The following is a 21,317-nucleotide window of genomic DNA, read 5'->3' as shown; positions in this document are numbered from 1 at the left end:
GTATCTTCTTGAAAGTTGATTCGAAACCTCGTATCACATAGTTGGCTTATGCTTATCAAGTTGTAGTTGAGTCCTTTTACCAACGAGACATCATTGATTGTAAGTCCTCCAATTTCAAGTGTTCCTTTGCCAACGATTTTTCCTTTGGTATTTCCTCCAAAGGATACTTTTCCACCATTCGGATTGTGTAGATCAACGAATATACTTGGATCTCTGTCATATGTCTAGAGCATCCACTTGTCTAGGTACCACTTCCTTTTTCTTTTTGTGGTAACTGCAAAAAACACAATCTCAAGTTTTCTTTGGTACCCAAATTTGTTTGGGTCCTTGAGCATTAGTATAATTTGTCTTAACAAAATCTCTTCTAACGAGTCTCCGGACCTTAGGACATTCATTCTCAAAATGTTGTGGATCTCCACATTTTGAGCACTTGAGTGCACTTCGACCAACAGGTTTTACAAAATTCCTTTTGAAATGATTTTTATAAGCTTGTCGAGGAGGTCTTTGTTTTAATCTCTCCTTGACCTTTGGAAAATCAATCAAGCTATCACTTTCCTTCACAAATCCGAGACCAGATTTGTTGTAGTAAGGAATTTGGATAGAAAGGATATGCTTCAAGGTTTCTGATCCCTTTGAAAATTTGGAAGTAATTTCTGAAACTTGCTTTTTCAAAACTGCATTTTCTTTGGAAAGAAAATCTCGACTTTCCTTGACTTGATGAAATTCTTTTTGAAGGAAATCGATTTTTTCTTTTTGTGAAACATCCTGTTGCCTCAGTGATGAATTTTCCTTTTTCAAAGAAGAGATGCATTTAAGAGCAGTCTTGAATTCAAAGCATAATTCATCAATGTAATTTGATACCTCAATAGGCATGTCGAATGTTTTACCTCAATTTCCACTTTGGGATCGGAATCGAGATCGAGTGCAGTCGACTTAGCCATTAGACAGAAATCTTCATCACTGTCTTCACATTCTGTGTCACTCCAGGTTTCTGCTTTTAAGGCCTTCTTTGCTTTCTCAAACTTGGTCTTCTTTTTCAGAAGTGGACAATTTGGCTTGATATGTCCACGTTTCTTACAGTGAAAGCATATAACATCCTTCGATCTTTCTGTCTCATCGAAAGATTTCTTCTTTTCAAAAGGCTTCTTTCCCCTGAGGTTTCTTCCTTTGATCTTCATTTTCTTATACTTCTTTATAAACAGAGCTAGTTCTTCATCATCAACGTCTTCATCTTCAGAATCTGCATCAGAATCAATGTTAGTCTTCAAAGCAATTGATTTATTACCTTTGGATTCAATCTCCTCATTTCGTTTCTCAGTCTCATATGATTGAAGAGTTCCAATTAACTCATTCACTGATAGAGGCTTGATCCTTTGTGTCTCTCGAAGAGATGTTTTGATGTTGTCCCACTGATTTGTCAGTCCTCTCAGAAGTTTGTTGACTTTCATTGCATCTGGAACTGGTTGTCCTTGATAAGCAAGACCGTTTACTATATCAGTAAACCTGTCATATAAATCAGCAATTGATTCTCCAGGCTTCATTTTGAAAGATTCATATTGACCAAGCAGAAGATTAATTTGAGTTTCCTTGGCTCGATCTGTTCCTTCATAAGTAATAAGAAGAGTATCCCAGATTTCCTTAGGCGATTCACAAGCGCAATTTTTTTATATTCAATAGGTGATAAGACACAATAAAGAGAATAAATTGCTTTGGAATCTAAGGTTTCTCTTTTGGATATCTCGGTTTGAGATAATGGAGGATCTGCTGCTTTGCTTGCATCTGCCTTCTCTTTTGAATCAGAAGACTTTGGATTGACACCTCTGATGATGACATCCCATTGCATGTGGTCAATTGACTTTATGAATGCCTTCATCTTATTCTTCCAGACACTATATTCCTTGCCATCGAAATATGGTGGTCTGTTGTTGCTCTGTCCTTCAATGAGCCCCTGGAGCACCATAGCTAGCCATATAGATCGTTAGCTCGAAGTAAAACACTTCAATAAACGAGCAACCTGCTCTGATACCAATTGATGTAGCTAGCAAGGATCACCTAGAGGGGGGTGAATAGGTGATCTAAAACAATTTTTAGTAATTTATGCGGAAACAAAATAAATCACAGAAGAGTCTGAATAAAATTCAGATTCAAGACAGATTATATAGACTGTGCTCTTGATGTGCAGAATGTAAAGTAAGAGATAAGGGATAGAGAATCTGCGCACACAAGTTTATAGTGGTTCGGCTTATAGCAAGCCTACGTCCACTCTCCCACGCTTCTGACCTCTTGGCTGGATTTCACTATGTAATCAAGAGGAATTACAACTTCTGAGTGTTAACACTCTTGTGTATGATAGGACTCTCTATCTCACACAATCACTCTTACAAAGTGTTCCTCAAGATCTTAATATTTGGCTCAGAATGACAAGAGAAAAATGATTGGATTAAGCTCAGACTTTGGACTTGTTGATTCTTGATTCTGTACTTCCTTCTGCTGCTCGTTGATCTCCTTAAATACTCCTCTCGCTTCCAAACTAGCCGTTGGACAGCTTTCGGAGGATCATCTTCCAATCTTTACCTTGGACAGATTTGTATAGTAAGGATTGAGTAGCCGTTGGTTGACGGTTCGAATCCGGCGATTCGGTTGCCCATACAATCGAATCTTGGTTTCCATAAGTAGAACTTTGTCCGTTGTAATGCATTCTTGTCATGATGTTTGATTGTCAATCAATTTGATTCGATTGAGACAATCGAACATTCCTTCAGTGAAATCCATGCTAGATCACTAGGCGTTGTGTTACGTTACGTTACGTTCGAAGATATTCTGCGTGCGCATCGGAAGAACTCCTGCGTCTGCGTCTCGAAGAATTTCTGCGTCGAATAATTTCTTCTGCGTCGACGAATTTCTTCGTCTGAATAATTTCTTCGTCGCATCTGCGCATCGAATAACCACCGCATCCGAATAACTTCGCTTCGAATCTCGAACTTCGATTATGTGGGTCTTCAAAAATATACTTGACAGATTGTAAAGTCTCGAATAACTTTCTTCGAGCTTCCGAATATACGGACACTGGAATAGTTCAGAATAAGTATCAGATTTACAATAACATAGAAGGTTTTGTCAACTTCAAAATTAATAGGAGTTTTCCTCAACAGAACAAACGGAAATGTGCCTCGGGCGGGAGAGAAATCCAGAGGATCCAGGTTTGAGCTTTTTGTGCATCTTCCGTGATCGGAGATGGAAGGCCGGCGGTGGCTACCAGCGGAGCTGGCGGCTGGCGGTCGGTGGTGAAGCTAGAGAGAGGTCGTGAGATGAGAGGCTGGCGGCGCCCAGAAGAATCCAGGACTTCGTCATTTTCAAGAAAAGAGTCTTACTTTTTTCAGTTTTCTTTTGGGCGGGAGCTCCGTCGAATGGCAAAGGCAAAGGATTCCTTTTATAAATTTATATATCTCTAGTAAAATGACCAAAATGCCCTGCTTTGAAATAACAAAACATGTCCCTCTTATTATTGCTATATGGTAGTGCGCGCTACTCAGGATGAATTTATCTACCAGCTCTCAGCAGAAGAAGACTTCGCATAGCAGGGGCAAATCTACTGGTTGGGCTGCCTTTGATCTAAAGCATCGACAAGGACATGCTCTTGAATCTGAAATTGAACATGATCCTTTCCCACCAATATCGACAGCAATTGGCTCGCCGAACCCCTGTCAAAATCTTGCGGGGAACAATAACTCTTATAAGAAGCCTTCCTCGGCAGTTCTCCTGTCTTCTGTAAATTTTCCAGGTTTGGCACACAATGGTAATGAAGAGCAACAGCTGCTTTCTGATGATTCCAGTAATGTACAAGGTACCAGTAAGGATTTGGTACAAGAGAGCCGCACAGCGGAACTTAAGAAGCTCAGGGAACTTCATTCTTGGGCTGACAACGAGTTGATTGTGGATATTGTTGAAGCTCTCGATAATAATTTTGTATAGGCCTCGACTTTGCTGGAAGGTATGCTATATGCTGGGCTCTTTGAAGGAGATAAAGAATGCAAAAGGGCAAAGCAAAATACTTCTTGGGATTCTTCCCATGATAAGTTAATGAGGAACAGAGATTTTTCTTCAAGGAAGAATGTGGACTTTTCTGATGGCACTGACACTCTTATCAACGACTTTAACAGTGTCAACAAATACATGATTGATGAAAAATCTTTGGGGGGAAAAACTTACGTTGATTCCTCCGGAACAAGGTCTATTTTGGCCCATTTGAAGTCTTTGCATTCACCACGGATGCAATATGCAGTTTGAGGTAGCAGTACCACCCTACTTGAATCCTCATTCTTTGTACATTTTACTCTACTTACTTTCTTTACTTTGTGCATCCACTCTAATACTCAATTAATTAACCATTGTCTTCAACTCACAAGTATTTTGTCAGACTTAAACTGGTATCTTGGCATCCAACATTTGTCACACTAATTGGCATGGAACTCTATTGGTGGTTTAACATGTTTTTACATCATATATCTGCTTGTGTAGTTAGGACTCCAGGAAAGATGGTTCAATCATCCATTCTGAAAAGGATGTTCCATCCTGGAAAGAATGTTAGAGCCTGAAAAGATTTACAATAGTAGTTGACGAAAGCAAAATGGGGATCTGACTTGTACAGATCTATTAGTCTTGCCTGCGATGGAATGCCTAATTTAGTAGGACTTCCGGGGTCTCTCCTAAAGAGAAGGTTCTGTTGCAAAACATTGTACATGTAATCTTTGTGGTGGTTCATTTTCTTGTCATGATTTTAGAGGCATGTATAGCTTTTTTATGGCTTAAGTGAATTGTTTATGAAAATTGATTCTACGCATCGCTAGTCCCGCGCAAGGTGTTCACTAGGCTATATTGGATACCGAACTGCGGCAAACTGCCGAACTGTTGCGACAATTGACCTCTCTGACAATTCTATGATCCTTCTGCTTTAACACCTCAAGAATGCAAGTATTCAGGAGTCATGGTGTTGCCTCGCTAACAGAATGTTGTGGAGTCCTGTATTATTTGCTGGAGTAATCCTGATTTGGTGAAATCTCTACTTCACGTAGATCAGCATCTCAGCATTCAAGGGCTGCAGAAAATGCCTTTCTAAGAGGTGATCATTCTTCTGCACAGCATCACTCTCCAATGACAGTGCAGCCAAGGACATCTTAAGTATCAGGAATAGCAACAACGATATATGGACATTGGACTTGCATGGTCTTCATAAAACCGAAGCTATTCAAGCCTTGAAAGAACATCTATGAAAACTTAGGATTCGTTCGTTTCGCGAAAAATACGACGTACATGCAAAATGACACAATTTTCCAGTGTTCGGCTGAAATCTAAAAAAGACCCGGAAAATATTTTCCGCCGTTCAGTATGAAAAATCAAATCAGATTTTCCTCCATACACTACTTTTAATTATTTTAAATTTTTTAAAATTGATTTTTTATTGTGTTTTTTTCTTTTTTCTTTTTTCTTTTTCTTTTCTTTTTTTTTACCTTCTTCTCCGGTGGGTCGCTGGCGACCGGCCACAGGCGAGCTCGAGCGTCGCTGATCTGGCAAGGCCTGAGTCTCGCCGCCCTCTAGCGATACTCGAGCTCACCTGTGGCCGGTCGCCAGCCTTCGCATGGCCAGCGACCCGCCGGAGAAGAAGGTAAAAAAACGAAAAGAACAAGAAAAATAAAAAGAATAAAAATAAACAAGATAATTAAAAATTAGAATTAAAAAAATAAAATAAAAAATAATTAAAATCAATAGTGAAAGAAGGAGGAGGGAAAATATTTTCCTCACTTTTGAAGGTGTTTTTTTATATTAAGGGAATATGTTTTCCATGACTAGTTTATTTTCCGTGAAACGAATGTCGGAAAATCCGAAAAATGTTTTCCTGGAAGTTGTTCTCCATGAAACGAATGGAGCCTCAAATAGTAGTAAACCTTCATGTTGAGATCGAATTAAGATCATGCTGAAAAAAATAGAGCACACGACTCCAAACCAGTTTTGAGTTATTTGAATCATGTTGCGAGCAATCGAAATGAGGATTTTTTGGATTTTAATGACAAAATAGATTTTTTAGAATTACGATTAATTTCATGTAGGAAGATTTATACATGATGGTCGACCCTCCGCACTTATAAAAATACCAAATTGTGCAAGGCAGAGAACTTCCAAAGGAAGGTGGTCACTATATATGTATATATAGAAAATATTTATAATATGTGACTTTTAGTTGGTGGGGGGAATGATAGATATTCCTTGGTTGGGAAGTAAACTCCTCAATCGAATGCACGTTACCTGATATGTCCGACTTAGGTCAGTATGGGTTTGCTTTTATTATTGGTCGACCTGAGAGTAATATCCACATGATTTGAACGCTCTTAACTCATATATTGATCTGATTGCCTTATAATCTCTGCGGGCTGAATCTTGAACTCAACTCGTTGAGGCCTTTTTATAAGATGGAAAAAAAGAAAAGAAAAGAAAAAGTTGAGGTTGGTGTAATTATCGTTTTTCCTTCTTAATTTTGGGTCGGATGTTTGAACCTTTTACCACTTGGTCATCAATCTCATCTTTGAGGGATATTTTTGGTTGAGTCAATACATTTCATTTTTTTTAGATAAACCCAACTTCACCATTATTGCACTAATGTCATTTGCTGTTACTTGTTACAAACATTTGGGTCCATTGCACATGTGATAACTATGTTCCTATGCTTTTGACTCTAAACATGATCCATTACTTTTTTTGTTATGAACAGTGGAGAGGATACCATCAACCTGAGATTAGATCTCAAGCTGCAGCGGCACTGCACAAAGTCATTCCAAACTCTGAAGGCACAATCTAAGAATTTATTAATTGCGAGAGGGGGAAAATATAGCCCTTCTGTATCCATGATTGACCTGAGGATTGGGATTAGCCCAAAATATATATAAATAAAAATAAAAGAAAGAACAAAAGAAAATTGCCCCCACATAATTTAATTAAATCAATCCAGTTCGACATTACGTATCAGATAATTTCCACCATTACATGAGGAATTAAGAACGCGGCCCGTAGTAGCCATAGACGGCATAGAGGGCCTGTATGAAAGTGAGCACAAGCAAAACGAAGGCAGCAATGAAGGAAATGATTGACCAAGGATTGTCGAAGTACTTGTTCTTGAGAATGGCTCTCCAAGAATTCCACTTTTTCGCGAGAGCGGCCTTGAAGGACATCTCTTTAAGGAGGCAATACATGTCCAAATCCAGATACAGATGAAAGAGATAACAATCTATGATGTCGAAGGCCACCCCCTGGCAAAGCCGGTTGAAGAGGTCAGCGACCTCGGCGTCGCTCCAAGGCAGTGCGTAATGATCCCGCGGTTGCCGCCAAAAAAGGAGAGGCTTTAGAGGTTCTTTTTTGCCTCATAAATAGGAAATCATTTCATTTCTTTTCTTTTTTATATCTATCACCTCTTTAAAATGCTTAAGAACTTTCGCTCAATATCGTCGGGAAAATCTTAGATTCTTTACGTAACTTAAATATTTAATAGAAGTAAAAAAAGTTTGTGTTTTGCCGAAATTGTTCCTACGACGAAATATAATTCACCAAATGTCATTCTTCGACTTTTAATGAGAAAGGATCGGATTCAGTGGGAACTCCGAACAAGAGATATCCACGCGAGAAGAAGAAGCTCACTTGTTTCAACCAAACAGTGCGAATTCAAGTCGTAACAATACTTGATCTATAAGAAACTTGAACAACATGACCAATTCAAATAAACCCAACTAGCCATTGACCGGTAACGTCACACTCGAATTTCATCGATGCCATGTTATATTGATACTAGACTTAAGACATAGATATCTATAGCTAAGGAAATTGAAAGTACAGAGCAGAAAGCTTTATAACTAAAAAAGACAACATTTTTTATTGTGTTTTCACAGGGGGTTGGTTGGTTGGTTTGTTGGCTATCGGGTGGTATTTATAATGTAGGTGTGATAACCGTCTTTTGATGACACCTGTCGACCCATGTCAAATAACCACCATCGATTTCATCTTCATTATCCCGTGTTTGTGGCCTCATATTACCCACGTCTTCAAGTAATCATATCTATCGTGTCCACGATTAAACCCTCGCACGACAACAATTTCGTCGATAACCACCATGACAAAATCTTCAGGCGGTAACTATTCCCTCCTCGACTTTAACTCTTTTCAAGTTTCAAACACTCAAAATTTTCCGCTGGCATGATTGGCGGCTATCAGCTATTTGCCATCGTACTTCGACAACTAAGTCTATGGCAGGCTTATATTACTTTTTCATCGATGGATATGAATTTTACTAGACATTATGCGTAATATGTGAAAGACATAATGGGTGGACCGCCCAAGATGGGCCAAACCCGGCCCGTGAGCCACAAGGGCCCACGAGGTAGTTATTTGCCTATCTATAATAAAAGGCACCCCTTGGAAAACAAACGTGATTTTCCATATGCAAACATACTATTTCGAATACGACGTCTTCTCTGTTTTCCTTCGGAACACACGCGAGTACGAAAGACGATCGAAGAACTCTCAAGCGCAAAGCGGCACTTAATCTGTGACAATACCGGGTATGTTCGTTGTGTGATATGCCTGTACGATCGGTGATACAAGTTGATGGTCCTCGGGCACGTTTTCCGCATTGATCGAATTCGTTCCGAATATGTTTCGAACGTAACGATCGGGGATTGAGTTTTTCCCAACAATATGCATATATTGTTGTACTGTCGACGACCTGAATTATTATTGGTGTGAACAGTTTGAAAGATTATTGAGTGGAAAATTGAGACGGTTTCGTAAAACATATTGCCATATTGAACTCTAAAGTCGTAGTTCATGCGGCTGAGTTTGACCACCATCACATATTCTTTTCACAAGGAGGTAAGACCACCACATCTTGAGCATTTATCTGCAAATTGGCTGCTATAGTCAATTATTCACAATCCTAATTCCCAAATTTTCACTGTACTTTTATCACTCCTAAAGCACTCATCAGATAATATCCACTATATGAGAAATCAAGAACCCACTCTGTAGTAGCCATAGACTGCATATAGGGCCTGTATGAAAGTAAGCACAAGCAATACGAAAGCAGCAATGAAGGAAATGATTGACCAGGGATTATCGAAGTACTTGTTCTTGAGAATGGCTCTCCAGGAATTCCACTTTGCGGGCGAGCTGATGGGCGAGAAAACGGAAACCGAACTTGCAAAACATTGCGATCTCACTTCCTGTGCCTCTAGGTTCTCCAGCCAAAGGAAGGAATCCCCGGTCGTAGTAATCTGTCACATCCCAAGACAGATCTTGGAGATAACTGTCTTCGATGTCAAACGCCACCTCCTGGCAAAGCCGGTTGAAGAGGTCAGCGACCTTGGCGTCACTCCCAAGGCAGTGCTTGATGATACCATGGTTACGGAGGTACCGGACGTCCTCGGGGGAGTTGATCAAGTTGTGCATGAAGATTACGTACGAGGTGACGCAGTTGCTGCAATCGAATTGAGACTGCTCGAAGGCTATCAAGTTGAGGAAGAGCGACCTCGTCCCTTCGTGGATCTCAAGCGGGGGGATCCGGAGGATCCCGTCCTTGAACTGGACGTCCCACCAACTGCAATGAAATGCCGACCTGATCTCGATCCCCTCTTCCCGGAGCTCGGTCAAGCAGAAAGTGAGCTGTTGCCGGCTCTGCAACCATTCCTTGGTCTTGGACCAACTGCGATGACGTGCCGACCTGATCTCGATCCCGGCTTCCTGGAGCTCGTTCAATAGCAAAGTGAGCTGTTGCCGGCTCTGCGACAATTCATTGGTCTTGGACCGCTTCGGGCCTAATTGCAGGAGGCTCCGCCGGAACACTTCGAGGCAATGGACCCTGCCATGGTTGCATAACGGGTCGAAGTACAATCTTCGGCTGCTAAGCTCGTAGTACGATCTTGTGCAGCTGCACGGGTCAAAGTGTCCAACCGGCAGCAGAGGGTCTAAGAACTGGATCGCCAGCTTGGCCATGCGCCCCTTCTGGTTGGGGCCGCCAAGCTGGAGGCCGAGCAGCCGATCGAGTATGAAGAGCGGGATCTGATTCTCGAGCATGATCATGTCCCGCTGGATCTCAAGCATCGATCGCCGAATTGAGAAGACAGGGTCATTGCGAGGGTAGCCGAGTTCCTCGAACCCCTCGGCGAATCCTCGGAGCATCTCGATCACAAAGCACCCGTCAAGAACCATCATCTCCACGAACTCATCGGAGCTCATGGTTATCGTTCCCTCGTAGAAGGCGCGAGCTCTGCCCTCCACCTTCTTCACCGATTCTAGATAGCGGCCTATTGCCTGATGGGAGCGCTCGAGGATGCGGTGGAGGCAGCGCCACTTGTGCCGCTCCATATGGCGGAGGTGATCTTTACCGTGGTGGTACGGCCCGAGGGAGACGATCTGGGGGACCCAGTCTTTGTCATCGCCATCCTTGAGATAGTGCGGAAACCGGTAAATGGAGAGATTTGCCCACGAGCCTGGCAAGTTTTCCTGGCGACCTTGGTCGAGCTTCTCATCGATGGAGACGACCCACTCGGACTCGGGAGGCCTCGGCTCATAGTCGGGGACGATGTTGCCCCCATAGGTTGATTTCTTGGGGAGTCGAGATTCCACAGTTTCTCGGATCTTGAGAGTGATTAAATACCAACCCAAGAGCTCCTTGTTGTAAACAGCGGCCATTCCTTGTGAAGAAATTGGTCTGTCTGTGTTTCTCTGCCCTTGCCTTGAATGGGTTCTCATCCTTTATATTGATGCTTTCTAAGCAAAAAGAAACGAAAAGGAAGCAGGATTGCTACTTTAATGGCTACGGGGTTTTGGAACAAAGGAGAGATTCTTCCTTCCATCCTGAGAAAACATTCATGCTCCAGTCCAGTAGTTGGTTGCCACGTGTCCAAATGGAGCCCCACTAATTTCGACTTTGTTTTTTGTTTCCTTTCCCTTATCTTCTCTCTCTTTCTTTTCTCCTTCCTCCATCGTCAGCCATAGTCCGCCTGGAACACGTGACCACATGGTCCGCGTGTTTGCATCCCACAGAATGGTTGATGTTTTTGTTTTGCCCCCGCTTAGCCTTTTCATTAGATTTTCATAGAGGCCAGAATGATTTGCTTTATTAATGGGAGAAATAGAGAGTCGAATGTAGCAGCATTTTGCATGCAAACTCCCCTTAAGAACAGCGTTAAAAATGATAGCAAGAGAATTAGATATCAGTATCACTATGTACATTTAACCCCTCTCTCTCTCTCTCTCCGACGCTATCGAGTGAATTTTAATCTCTTCAGATTCTTTTTCTTTCACCATAATTGATAAGATGCGAGTGTGAAATCGATTGAGACGGCCCAAATACTAAATGAATTTTCCTTTGTTTTTTTGTTCTAAAAATTGTTTGTACTTGATCTGTGAGGGGTGAACCTTTATTAAATGCTTTATCGAAGCACAAATCAAGAATTAAATTTGCTAAGATTTTCTTTACGTGTTCATATAACTCATGCATGAAATACTTTCTTCCTTACTTTGTCGAGAATTTATATTTCATTACACTTATATCATATGACAATAGAACGTAAAAAAGCTAGTCAATAAAATAACGAGAATTTCATAATTCATGAATAATGTTGACCGTAATTAATGTAGAAATGCTCTATCTACTAAGTCTGCCATAAATTTTATAGATCGAGTCCAACATATTTAGCATTGCTTGGATATGATGATATCACGCGGGATGCATAATAATTGATATATGTCATTTCGGTTGTGTTTGTATACAATACTTTTCTTTTTTAGAGAGTCAGGTTTTCATTCATCCCTTTCCTTTGATCACTTTTTTTTTTTTAAGTTGGGTTATAAATATGGCATTAGCCATATTTATAATTAATTAGTTTAGAATGATTAGCAAGACATGGCAAGGACGAAGGACAATATCTACGTGGGGCCCTTGATGTTGAATCTTGACCCCATTGACTTTCTTTCTCTCTTAAGTCAAGGAGTGGATCCGCGGTTATTGCGAATTTGCCACTACATAATCTCTTACCTCCTTCTCCCTAATCGAATTCTGATACGACCACGCTCTTTTGAAGTGCTCATGCAATATATTTTCAATCCACAATAAGACCATCATAACTTGTTAGGTGATAGTGATACTTTCTGAGGAATGATTTGAATACCTCTACGTATGGGCAGTACCAAGCACCCCTGTTAGTTCCTCATCATCATACCTTACTCATCATCTTCACAACTTCACTAATTGTTCTACTGATAAACCCTTACCCTTTTCACTACGTAAATTAAAATGATAAAATCATATGAAATATTAGGTTTGAGAGTCATGAGAGCGCTCGATTTTAATTTAACGTATGGTAAAAACAAAAATACAAGCACTCGCACTCGCACTTAGGAAAAATTGTCCAAAAAGTCATGAACCTACCGTACTTTTGTCAATTCAGTCCTAAATATTTTCATTGTGTCAATTGAGTCTTAAACCTTTTTATACTTTGTCAATTGAGTCCATCTAACCAAATTTGGCTGAAAATCACTGATGTGGATGTCAAGTGTCCTATGTGACGCGACCGACGTTGATATTGATAATTTTTAATAATATTTTACTATTTTTTCGAATTTTTTTATTAATTTTTTTGTTTTTCTTTTCGTATGTTTTCCTTCTTTACTTTTTTTTCTTTTTTTTCTTTTATTATTCAGATCAACCATAAACATGTCATCATTTACTTCAACTTCGAATCTAGAAGCCTTGGAATGCAAAACCTAGACTTCATTTTTTTTCTCTTCAATCTTCAATATGATTCTTGGACAAATCTCATCTCTTGAATCGACCATTAATTGGTTTTTTTCATACATCCTCACCATAAGTATTTTCCTTATGCCATCTAGCATATCAACAATGGGACATTCCCTTTCTTTGCACACACACACACACACACACACACACACACACACACACATATATATTTATATATACACACACGTTGAACGTTTCACTCAAATTGTTCTCGATAGAATTGCAGTTTTGTCCACACTTGATAAATGCCTTGCAAAAGTGTTCTAAACTTGTCTCATGAAGTCTTCATCTGCACGAACAAACTCTTCCTTCATTTCTTTTGTTGCTATCTTGAAATTGGCCTCATATGTTGAATATGCAGTTCTCCAACATCAATTCCTAAATGTTTCTCCCTTCTATAGTTTTTTCAGTTAGCATAAATGTGCCAAGCACAATTCCTCTACTCTACTTGCGAAGAGAGTTTAGAAACTGCATTAAGAAGACCTTGCAACACGTTATTTGACATGCAAATAAGTTAGTCTATTAACAACAACATACTTCTATTAGTAAAGCTTGTGCACAATCTTACCTTATGTTGGTCACTCATGAAGGTCCAGCTAGGACCTTGCCCCGCTTTCAAGTTTTTCAGTAGTAGCTTGAGGAATCAAGTCCAAATTCTTTTAGGCTTAGCTTCAACGAAAGCCCATGCAATTGGAAATATTCAGGTGTTTCCATCTCTGCCGGTAGCACAAAGCAACATCCCTTTAATTGAAGTCTTAATAAAGCATCCATCCAATCCAATTACTCGCCTAGAGCCTGCTAGAAAACCCTTTTTCAATTCTTTGAAGCCCACGTAGAATCTCTCGAACGTATTATATCTTCCGATCAAATGCAATATTTCAATTGTATCGAATCAACTCAGCCTTATAAGAGTGTAGCAACTTGTATTGCTCAATAAATGGACGTGTGATTATCTCAATAGTTCTAGCAATCGCTCTGTAACAAATCCTCTTATTTAGTGTCAATGTCAAATCTCCATTGCATCCGCTTGCATTTGTGATGTTGTATACCTCATGTTAGCTCTAATTTGAGAGCAAGAACTCCTCCGCAAGCCATACATAAATTGCATTCTTATTTCTCATGCTCCTAGGGCAAGTATATTCATTTCCATTCGTCTTGATGATGAAAGTCTTTTTACTATGCATCAAACTACCAAAAACTCTCCATTCACAGCCACTCATAAACCTACCATCCATCTTTTTCGCTTCACTCCTCTTTCATCCAATGTTAAATCCGTTTATGATTGCATAAAGTTGTACAACTTTCTTGAATTAAGCACGTGAGGTAAATCACATCCTTACTTTAAATTGTATTTCTTTATGATCACATTTGATCACATTTGGGGTCATATTAGATGGTTTTGGGTTTTCTTTAGTCGTTGGCTTCTTCATATCTTCTTCTAGATTAGTCTCTATCATTTTCACCCTCATCCTCATTTTCAGGAATGTAAATGTCAACTATATCAGTTGCAGCTCTCTTCTTATTTACCATGCAAGAAAGAAATTCTTGACTAGTTTATTTTCTGTGAACCAAACGCCGGAAAATCGGAAAAACGTTTTCCTTAAAGTTATTTTTCGTGAAACGAACGGAATCTTGGTAATTTCTCAAAGTTCGGGGCTGTTGTGCAAACCTTGCCAAAGTTCAGGACGGTTTTGGATATTTATCTAAATTTATTTACATGCAGTACGTTTCACCATGAATATCAACATGATTAGTCCATATTTTGACATCGCTAACGTAAGTTTCTGTACTATGGAAATAGAATTTAGCCTTTTCTTTCTATTTGTAAAGTGAAGCACTAAGAACCATAATACTCATTGTTTTTTAATTTGTGCCCTTTATTATTTATTGTCAACACCTATAATATCTTTTGCTCGTACAGTATCATGAAAAGAAAGATACTTGTAAAATTGCCCATTAATGTTTATACTGTTATCTATGTCACATATCGCCGGACATGCGTGCTATAGATCTGTTCATTGTTTTGAAATTTGGTAAAATCGGGATGTTTAGATTTCTCTATCGATTTAAAGCTTGTTATATTTATGTTTCGACTAACTAAATTGAAATCTCGTCTTTGGACAAATTTGTCTAACTTAACAATCTCTTTTTTTTTTGGTTGGTTCCTGACCTCAAGTTTAAATTTGAATGTCTCCATAATCCACCGGAGTAACAAACTACGGCCCTATTACTGAGAATTTAGAGGTACAAACTTAGGCCAAATCGCCGAAGAACAGAGGCAACATTTCGCATTCTTTGGGTATAATCCCTACATTTGTCATTGTATTACGTAATTTTAAAGTGTTTCTTAAACAAAGTTGATAACGTCGTTGCAAGAGGAAACAATCCAATCTCACATGGATTGGATAGGCGGACGCAGTTAGATTATAATTGAATGAACAGAGGAAAGGCGTAATGTTTCTATTAATTTTTCTTAGCAATTACATATAGCATTAGGATTGAAGGAAGAACACGAATTGTTTCGATACTTTCTTATTAGTTCTAAATCGTTACTCCGAAACCACATAAAAACCGTGATTGTCCAACTTCATATTTTCTACCACATTCCCACTTTTAGATAACTTCTCTTTAAACCCCGTTAAGGAAAACAAATCATCCAAAAATAAAGAAACTCTTTTTAACCCAATTAATTTCACCTATTTGTTAAGTGAAAGTCAACACAGACAGAATGCTATTACCTAAAATTTACATAGATGGACCCTTAATCCTATATTAGGTACTTAATTAACGTGTGATTTTGTGAGACTCTTTATTAATTTGAAATTGATTGCGTTCATGGCGCCACTGGTCAACATGTTGCAAATTAGACCTTTTCGCTTGTGAATTTTGTCACGACCCTCTCGAGCGGGTTTCGGAGGGGGTTTAGAGATTTGTCTAACGGGAAGAGTGGTCCCTCTAATAGAGGTGTTTGCTCTCACTTAGCGTAGGTTTTCTCAAACTCTACTGCGCGCAACGTTGGTTGGTTCGGTTTGAATAGGAGTCGCCACTAACTTATGTGGGGCCAACTAGGAGCCAAATAGGACGTTTCACTTCCTGCGGACTAAAGGTTTGGTTTGGGGATTTGGTTATGCTAATAATCTAATTAGCACTCTTTCGGTACCTAAACTCATTTTTTTACCGAAAACATGAATCATACGTTGAGCATACCGGTGATGAGAATCATAACACCAATTCAATGACAAATGAATATCATATTCCAACAAAAAGGCAACCATAAATGAAGCCTCAATGAGTCAAGAACAGGTTGGATTGAGGTAGTGTGATTTTCGGTTCAAGGATTGAATAGAAGCACGTCCGGATTTAATTAGTTCGAGCATTTCTTCAAACGAGTGACATGCATTTCGATTGAGGAGTTTATACACAAATAAAAAGCGACGATCACTTTCAGATCATCACAAAAACATCAACACACGTTCAAGACATTAAAAGAGCTTCAGTGACAACAGATTTTCTCACAAACGTCAGATAGAGCTCAAGGCCTCTGTTTCATGCGTAAGCGATAGAAACAGAGCGAATGGAATTTACCTTGGTGAATTGGATTTCTAGCCTCGGCTGTTGAAAAGATCAGAGAATCGGGGTCCTAGACGCGTTGTCAATGAAGATCGGTGCCGGCGAAGGAGTTTCAAATGAGAATGAAGCACTTCAAACTTCCTGGCCAGAAAACGGGGCAGAACAGAGGTGTTTTGGCGCGGGCGGTGGGAGCGGCGGAAATGGACGGGGACGGCGGCTTTCTGGCTATTGAGAACGAAGAAGAAGACCTGTCAATGAGAGAAATCAGGGAGAATCTTTTATGAGGTCTCGGCACCTCCCAAAATCATGCTCTGTTTTTTTGTGAACGAGCCTCCCCTCCCTTTCACCGAATGCGCGAGCCTCTTGGAAGTGTAGATGTAGACTGCCAATGGGGCATCGAACTACATGATCGGAGCCGATGAAGTGGGCTGACAACAATTCGTGTACACGTGTAATTAAAATCCGGAGAATTGTGCACGCGTGTAATTAAAACCAAGTACAATTTTTTGGGTGACAAATTCGGAGGTTGACAACAGATTATTTTATTAAATATCACTCGTCCAACTAGGGTCAACGCTGACAACGGTCACAACGGTCACAATGGTCACGCGGTCGCTACTTGCCCTAATATTTCCTAATTTGAAACTCTCGTATCTCTCTCTGTGATGATCCGAAGACACCACCTGCACTCAGAATTCTCTCATCTTCTTCTTCTTCTTCAAGTATTCCCCGTTGCCCGTTGAAATCCCCACGCGTTCTTTGTTCTTCCCCCTCTCTCTTGGCCCCCCCCTCTCCGTCGCTCTCTCTCTCTCTCTCTCTCTCTCTCTCTCTCTCTCTCTCTCTCTCTGTGAAAACCCACGATCATCATCTCTTCGTCTCCTGGCGATAGTGGGGGCATCAAAGTGTTCCAGTGGTGATGGTCTGTTTTCAGTTCACAGATCGTCTTTCAATGGGAGAGGAAGAGATGAAGCTCGATTTCTCATCTCTTAGTCTCTTGGCGGACGTAGCTTCGTTGATCTCCGAGGGAAAGCTCGGTCTCGCTTCTGCCATCTTTGATCGTGATGATGAGAAGAAGGATACGATCGTCACCACCACTCTTTGGCCAACCTGGGTCAGATGGGTCGTAAGGAAAAAGAGATCCCCGCGAGCGCGAGGGCTGACATTCCACGCCCAGAAGTTGAGTTCTGATCCAGTTGGCGTTGGCGTTGTTGTCCACAAGAACAAGAACAAGCAAGAGAATTTGAGGGGCGTCTCTGAGAACCGCAAGAAGCGGCCACGGGCATTCGATTCCACCAAAACCCAAAAATTGGATAGGGTTTCCAAGAAACCCAAGAAAACTGAAAAGAAAAATCTCGCGAATCTAATCGGACCAAGTGAATTGCCGACAATTTTCATGGACCAAGTACTGGAGATGCGTGGTCGGGATTTGAGGCTTGTGGTGGAGAAGGAACTCTCTGCCACCGACATGAACCGAAGCCAAAGTAGGCTCTCCATACCGAAGTCACTGGTACTCCAAGGTTTCTTGAGCGACCAAGAGATCAGAACTCTAGACAGCAAGCAAGGCATTAAGGTGTCTCTCATCGATCCCTGTCTCGAAGTACATCACGGGTTGCGACTCAAGAAGTGGAGTTACGGAAGCAAAACTTTTTCTTACATGTTGACCGAGCGGTGGAATGTGGTCGCACATCCTTACAAGCCAAACGGACTCGAAAAGGATGGTATCGTCCAGCTATGGTCATTTAGAGTGGATGGCAACCTTCGCTTTTGCCTCACGAAGGTTGAAGCACCAGTCCTAGGCAATGAAAATTCCGGCTCTGCATGAGTTATCGTCGTGAAGAAATTCAAGAAATATCTCCAAGTTAGGTGATTCTGCAGTGCATATCTAATTAAATTCACATTCATCGTACATTCCTTAAAATTTTGGTATCTAGGTAATTTCATGTTCTATGATATTGAGGGATAGCTATTAGGGTCTCGATGAAGTTAGGAAGTAAATGGAGTTGTTCTAGATCGGTTTCATGGATCAACCGTGGTTGTCCTTGATATTTTTACGAAGGATTTTGTTGTTCTTGAGTTTTTTTTTTGGTTATTTTTGGTTGAATTTTGCATTTGATAAGCTCAAATGGCAAGTGTATATAGTGCTACGGAATTGATGATCATTGGAATGGACATAGATATTGATGTTCAAGATTGAAATGAAGTTAGTGATTAGTTGATTCCATCAATGTACTTTGAATGTATGCAGTCAACTTCCACATTTGTTGGTTTCCCAAAAGCGAAAGTGGCTTAGAACCCTCATGAGCTAAAATAAAAGGGTAAGTCTAGTTTGAAAGGGAGACCTATCTATCACATGCAAGTAACTTCCAAACTAAGCCAAATTTATTCTAGAGGAAACAACCAGCAAGTAAACCAACATTCACTGACCACATTTGACGTGCCTTCCGTGTGATCGGAGACATCTGAACACTCGAACCAACGGAAATGTGCCTCGGGCGGGAGAGAAATCCAGAGGATCCAGGTTTGAGCTTTTCATGCGTCTTCGGTGATCGGAGATGGAAGGCAGGCGGTGGCTACCAATGGAGCTGGCGGCTGGTGGTGGCGGTGGCGGTGAAGCTAGAGAGAGGTCGTGAGATGAGAGGCCGGCGGCGCCCAGAAGAATCCAGGACTCCGTCATTTTCAAGAAAAGAGAGCGTCTTACTTTTTTAAGGTTTTTTTTTGGGCGGGAGATCCGTGGAATGACGAAGGCAACGGATTCGTTTTATATGTCTCTTGTAAAATGACCAAAATGCCCTACCTTAAAATGACAAACATGTCCCTCTTATTATTGCTATGCGGTAGTGCGCGCCACTCGGGATGAATTTATCTACCAGCTCTCAGCAGGAGACTTCCCACAGCAGGGGCAAATCTACTGGTTGGGCTACCTTTGGTCTAAAGCATCGACAAGGACATGCTCTTGAATCTGAAATCGAACATGATCATTTCCCACTAATATCAATGAGCCTTCCTCGGCAGTTCTCCGGTCTTCTGTGGATTTTCCAGGTGTGGCACACAATGGAAATGAAGAGCAACAACTGCTTTCTGTTGACTCCAGTAATGTACCGTGTACCAGTAGGGAAGCTCAAGGAACTTCATTCTTGGGCTGAGAACGAGTTGATTTTGGATATTGTTGAAGCTCTCGACAATGATTTTGTATAGGCCTCGACTTTGCTGGAAGGTATGCTAAGTGCTGGGCTCTTCGAAGGAGATAAGGAATGCAGAGGGCAAAACAAAACTCTTCTTCTCAGGATTCTTCCCATGATGAGTTAATGAGAAGCAGAGATTTTTCTTCAGGGAAGAATGTGGACTTCTCTGATGGCACTGACACTCTTAGCAACGACTTTAACAGTGTCAACAAATATATGATTGATGAAAAATCTTTGGGGGGAAAAAACTTATGATGATTCCACCGGAACAAGGTCTATTTTGGCCCATTTGAAGTCTTTGCCTCTTGAGCTGGAGTGGGAGGAGGACGAGGACGAGGATGTTGAGTTGAGATTCAGGAGGATGCAAAGTGCGTTTTGAGGTACCAGTACCACCCTACTTGAATCCTCATTCTTTGTACATTTTACTCTACTTTCTTTACTTTGTGCATATTCTCTTATACTCAATTAATTAACCGTTGTCTTCAACTTACAAGTATTTTGTCAGACTTAAACTTGGTATCTTGGCATCCAACATTTGTCACACTAATTGGCATGGAACTCTATTGGTGGTTGACATATTTTCACATCATATCTCTGCTTGTGGAGTTAGTACTCCAGGAAAGATGGTTCAATCATCCATTCTGAAAGGGATGTTCCCTCCTGGAAAGAATATTAGAGCCTGAGAAGAATTACAATAGCAGTTGATAAAAGCAAAACGGGGATCTGACTGGTACAGTCTCTTTGTCTTGCCTGCCATGGAATGCCTAATGTAGGAGGACTTCCGTGATCTCTCCAAAAGAGAAGGTTCTGTTGCAAAACTTTGTACATGTAATCTTGTAGTGGTTCATTTTCTTGTCATGATTTTAGTGGCATGTATAGCTTTTTTATGATTTATGTGATTTGTTTATGGAAATAGATTCTGCGCATCGGTAGTCGAGTTCACTAAGCTATATTGGGTACTGAACTGCGGCAAACTGCTGAGCTGTTGCGACAATTGACCTCTCTGACAGTTCTATGATCCTTCTGCTTTAACACCTCAAGAATGCAAGTATTCGGGAGTCATGGTGTTGCCTCTCTAACAGAATGCTGTGGAGTCCTGTACGTTTGCTGGAGTAATCCTGATTTGGCGAAATCTTTACTTCACGTAGATCAGCATCTCAGCATTCAGGGGCTGCACAAAATGCCTTTCTAAGAGGTGATCATTCTTCTGCACAGCATCACTCTCTAAAGGCTCGGGAGGAATGGTTGGTTGCTGAAAGACTCAAATGACAGTGCAGCCAAGGACATCCTAAGTATCAGGAACAGCAACAACGTTATATGGACATTGGACTTGCATGGTCTTCACAAAACCGAAGCTATTCAAGCCTTGAAAGAACGTCTGTGGAAACTCGAATAGTAGTAAACTTTCATATTAAGATTGAATTGAGATCACGCTGAAAAAATAGAGCATGCGACTCCCAACCAATTTTGGGTATTTGAATCACGCGAGCAACCAAAATGAGGATTTCTTGGATTTCAATGACAAAAGAGATTTTAGGAATTAAGGCCGTTCATTTCGCGAAAAATATAATGTTTTCTGAAAAATGGCATAATTTTCCAATATTCGGCTGAAATTTGAAAAAAAAATCCGAAAAATATTTTTCACTGTTTGGTATGAAAAATCAAATCAAATTTTCCTCCATACATAACTTTTAATAATTTTTTTATTTTTTTAAATCGATTTTGTC

The 21,317-nt window shown here is 40.5% G+C and overlaps 1 protein-coding gene, 1 long non-coding RNA gene and 2 pseudogenes across 2 annotated transcripts; 3 read left to right on the top strand and 1 right to left on the bottom strand.

Moving 5' to 3' along the window:
* The first annotated feature begins 3,528 nt into the window (after positions 1 to 3,528).
* LOC130137115 (uncharacterized) lies at positions 3,529 to 4,287 on the top strand (annotated as a pseudogene).
* Positions 4,288 to 6,994: 2,707 nt separating this feature from the next.
* LOC115668503 (UPF0481 protein At3g47200-like) lies at positions 6,995 to 10,772 on the bottom strand. Its single transcript, XM_056307864.1, has 2 exons — positions 9,163 to 10,772; positions 6,995 to 7,298 (listed from the first exon to the last, which is right to left on the bottom strand). Exons 1-2 carry the CDS (start codon positions 10,726 to 10,728, stop codon positions 7,044 to 7,046), a joined length of 1,821 nt encoding a protein of 606 aa, XP_056163839.1. The 5' UTR covers positions 10,729 to 10,772; the 3' UTR covers positions 6,995 to 7,043.
* Positions 10,773 to 19,261: 8,489 nt separating this feature from the next.
* LOC115692097 (uncharacterized) lies at positions 19,262 to 19,969 on the top strand (annotated as a pseudogene).
* A 21-nt stretch (positions 19,970 to 19,990) lies between these two features.
* Positions 19,991 to 21,123, top strand: LOC130137129 (uncharacterized). The gene is made up of 2 exons (XR_008815761.1): positions 19,991 to 20,394; positions 20,507 to 21,123. It is a non-coding gene; the product is annotated as an uncharacterized LOC130137129 (long non-coding RNA).
* The last annotated feature ends 194 nt before the right edge of the window (positions 21,124 to 21,317 follow it).

Source organism: Syzygium oleosum, unplaced genomic scaffold (assembly GCF_021117445.2).
Source record: "Syzygium oleosum isolate NSW1041296 unplaced genomic scaffold, Sole_v2.1 Sole_v2.61, whole genome shotgun sequence".
NCBI classification, from domain to species: Eukaryota; Viridiplantae; Streptophyta; class Magnoliopsida; order Myrtales; family Myrtaceae; genus Syzygium; species Syzygium oleosum.
The sequence above is the reverse complement of the archived record's forward strand: the minus strand, read 5'-3'. Positions and strand labels throughout refer to the sequence as shown.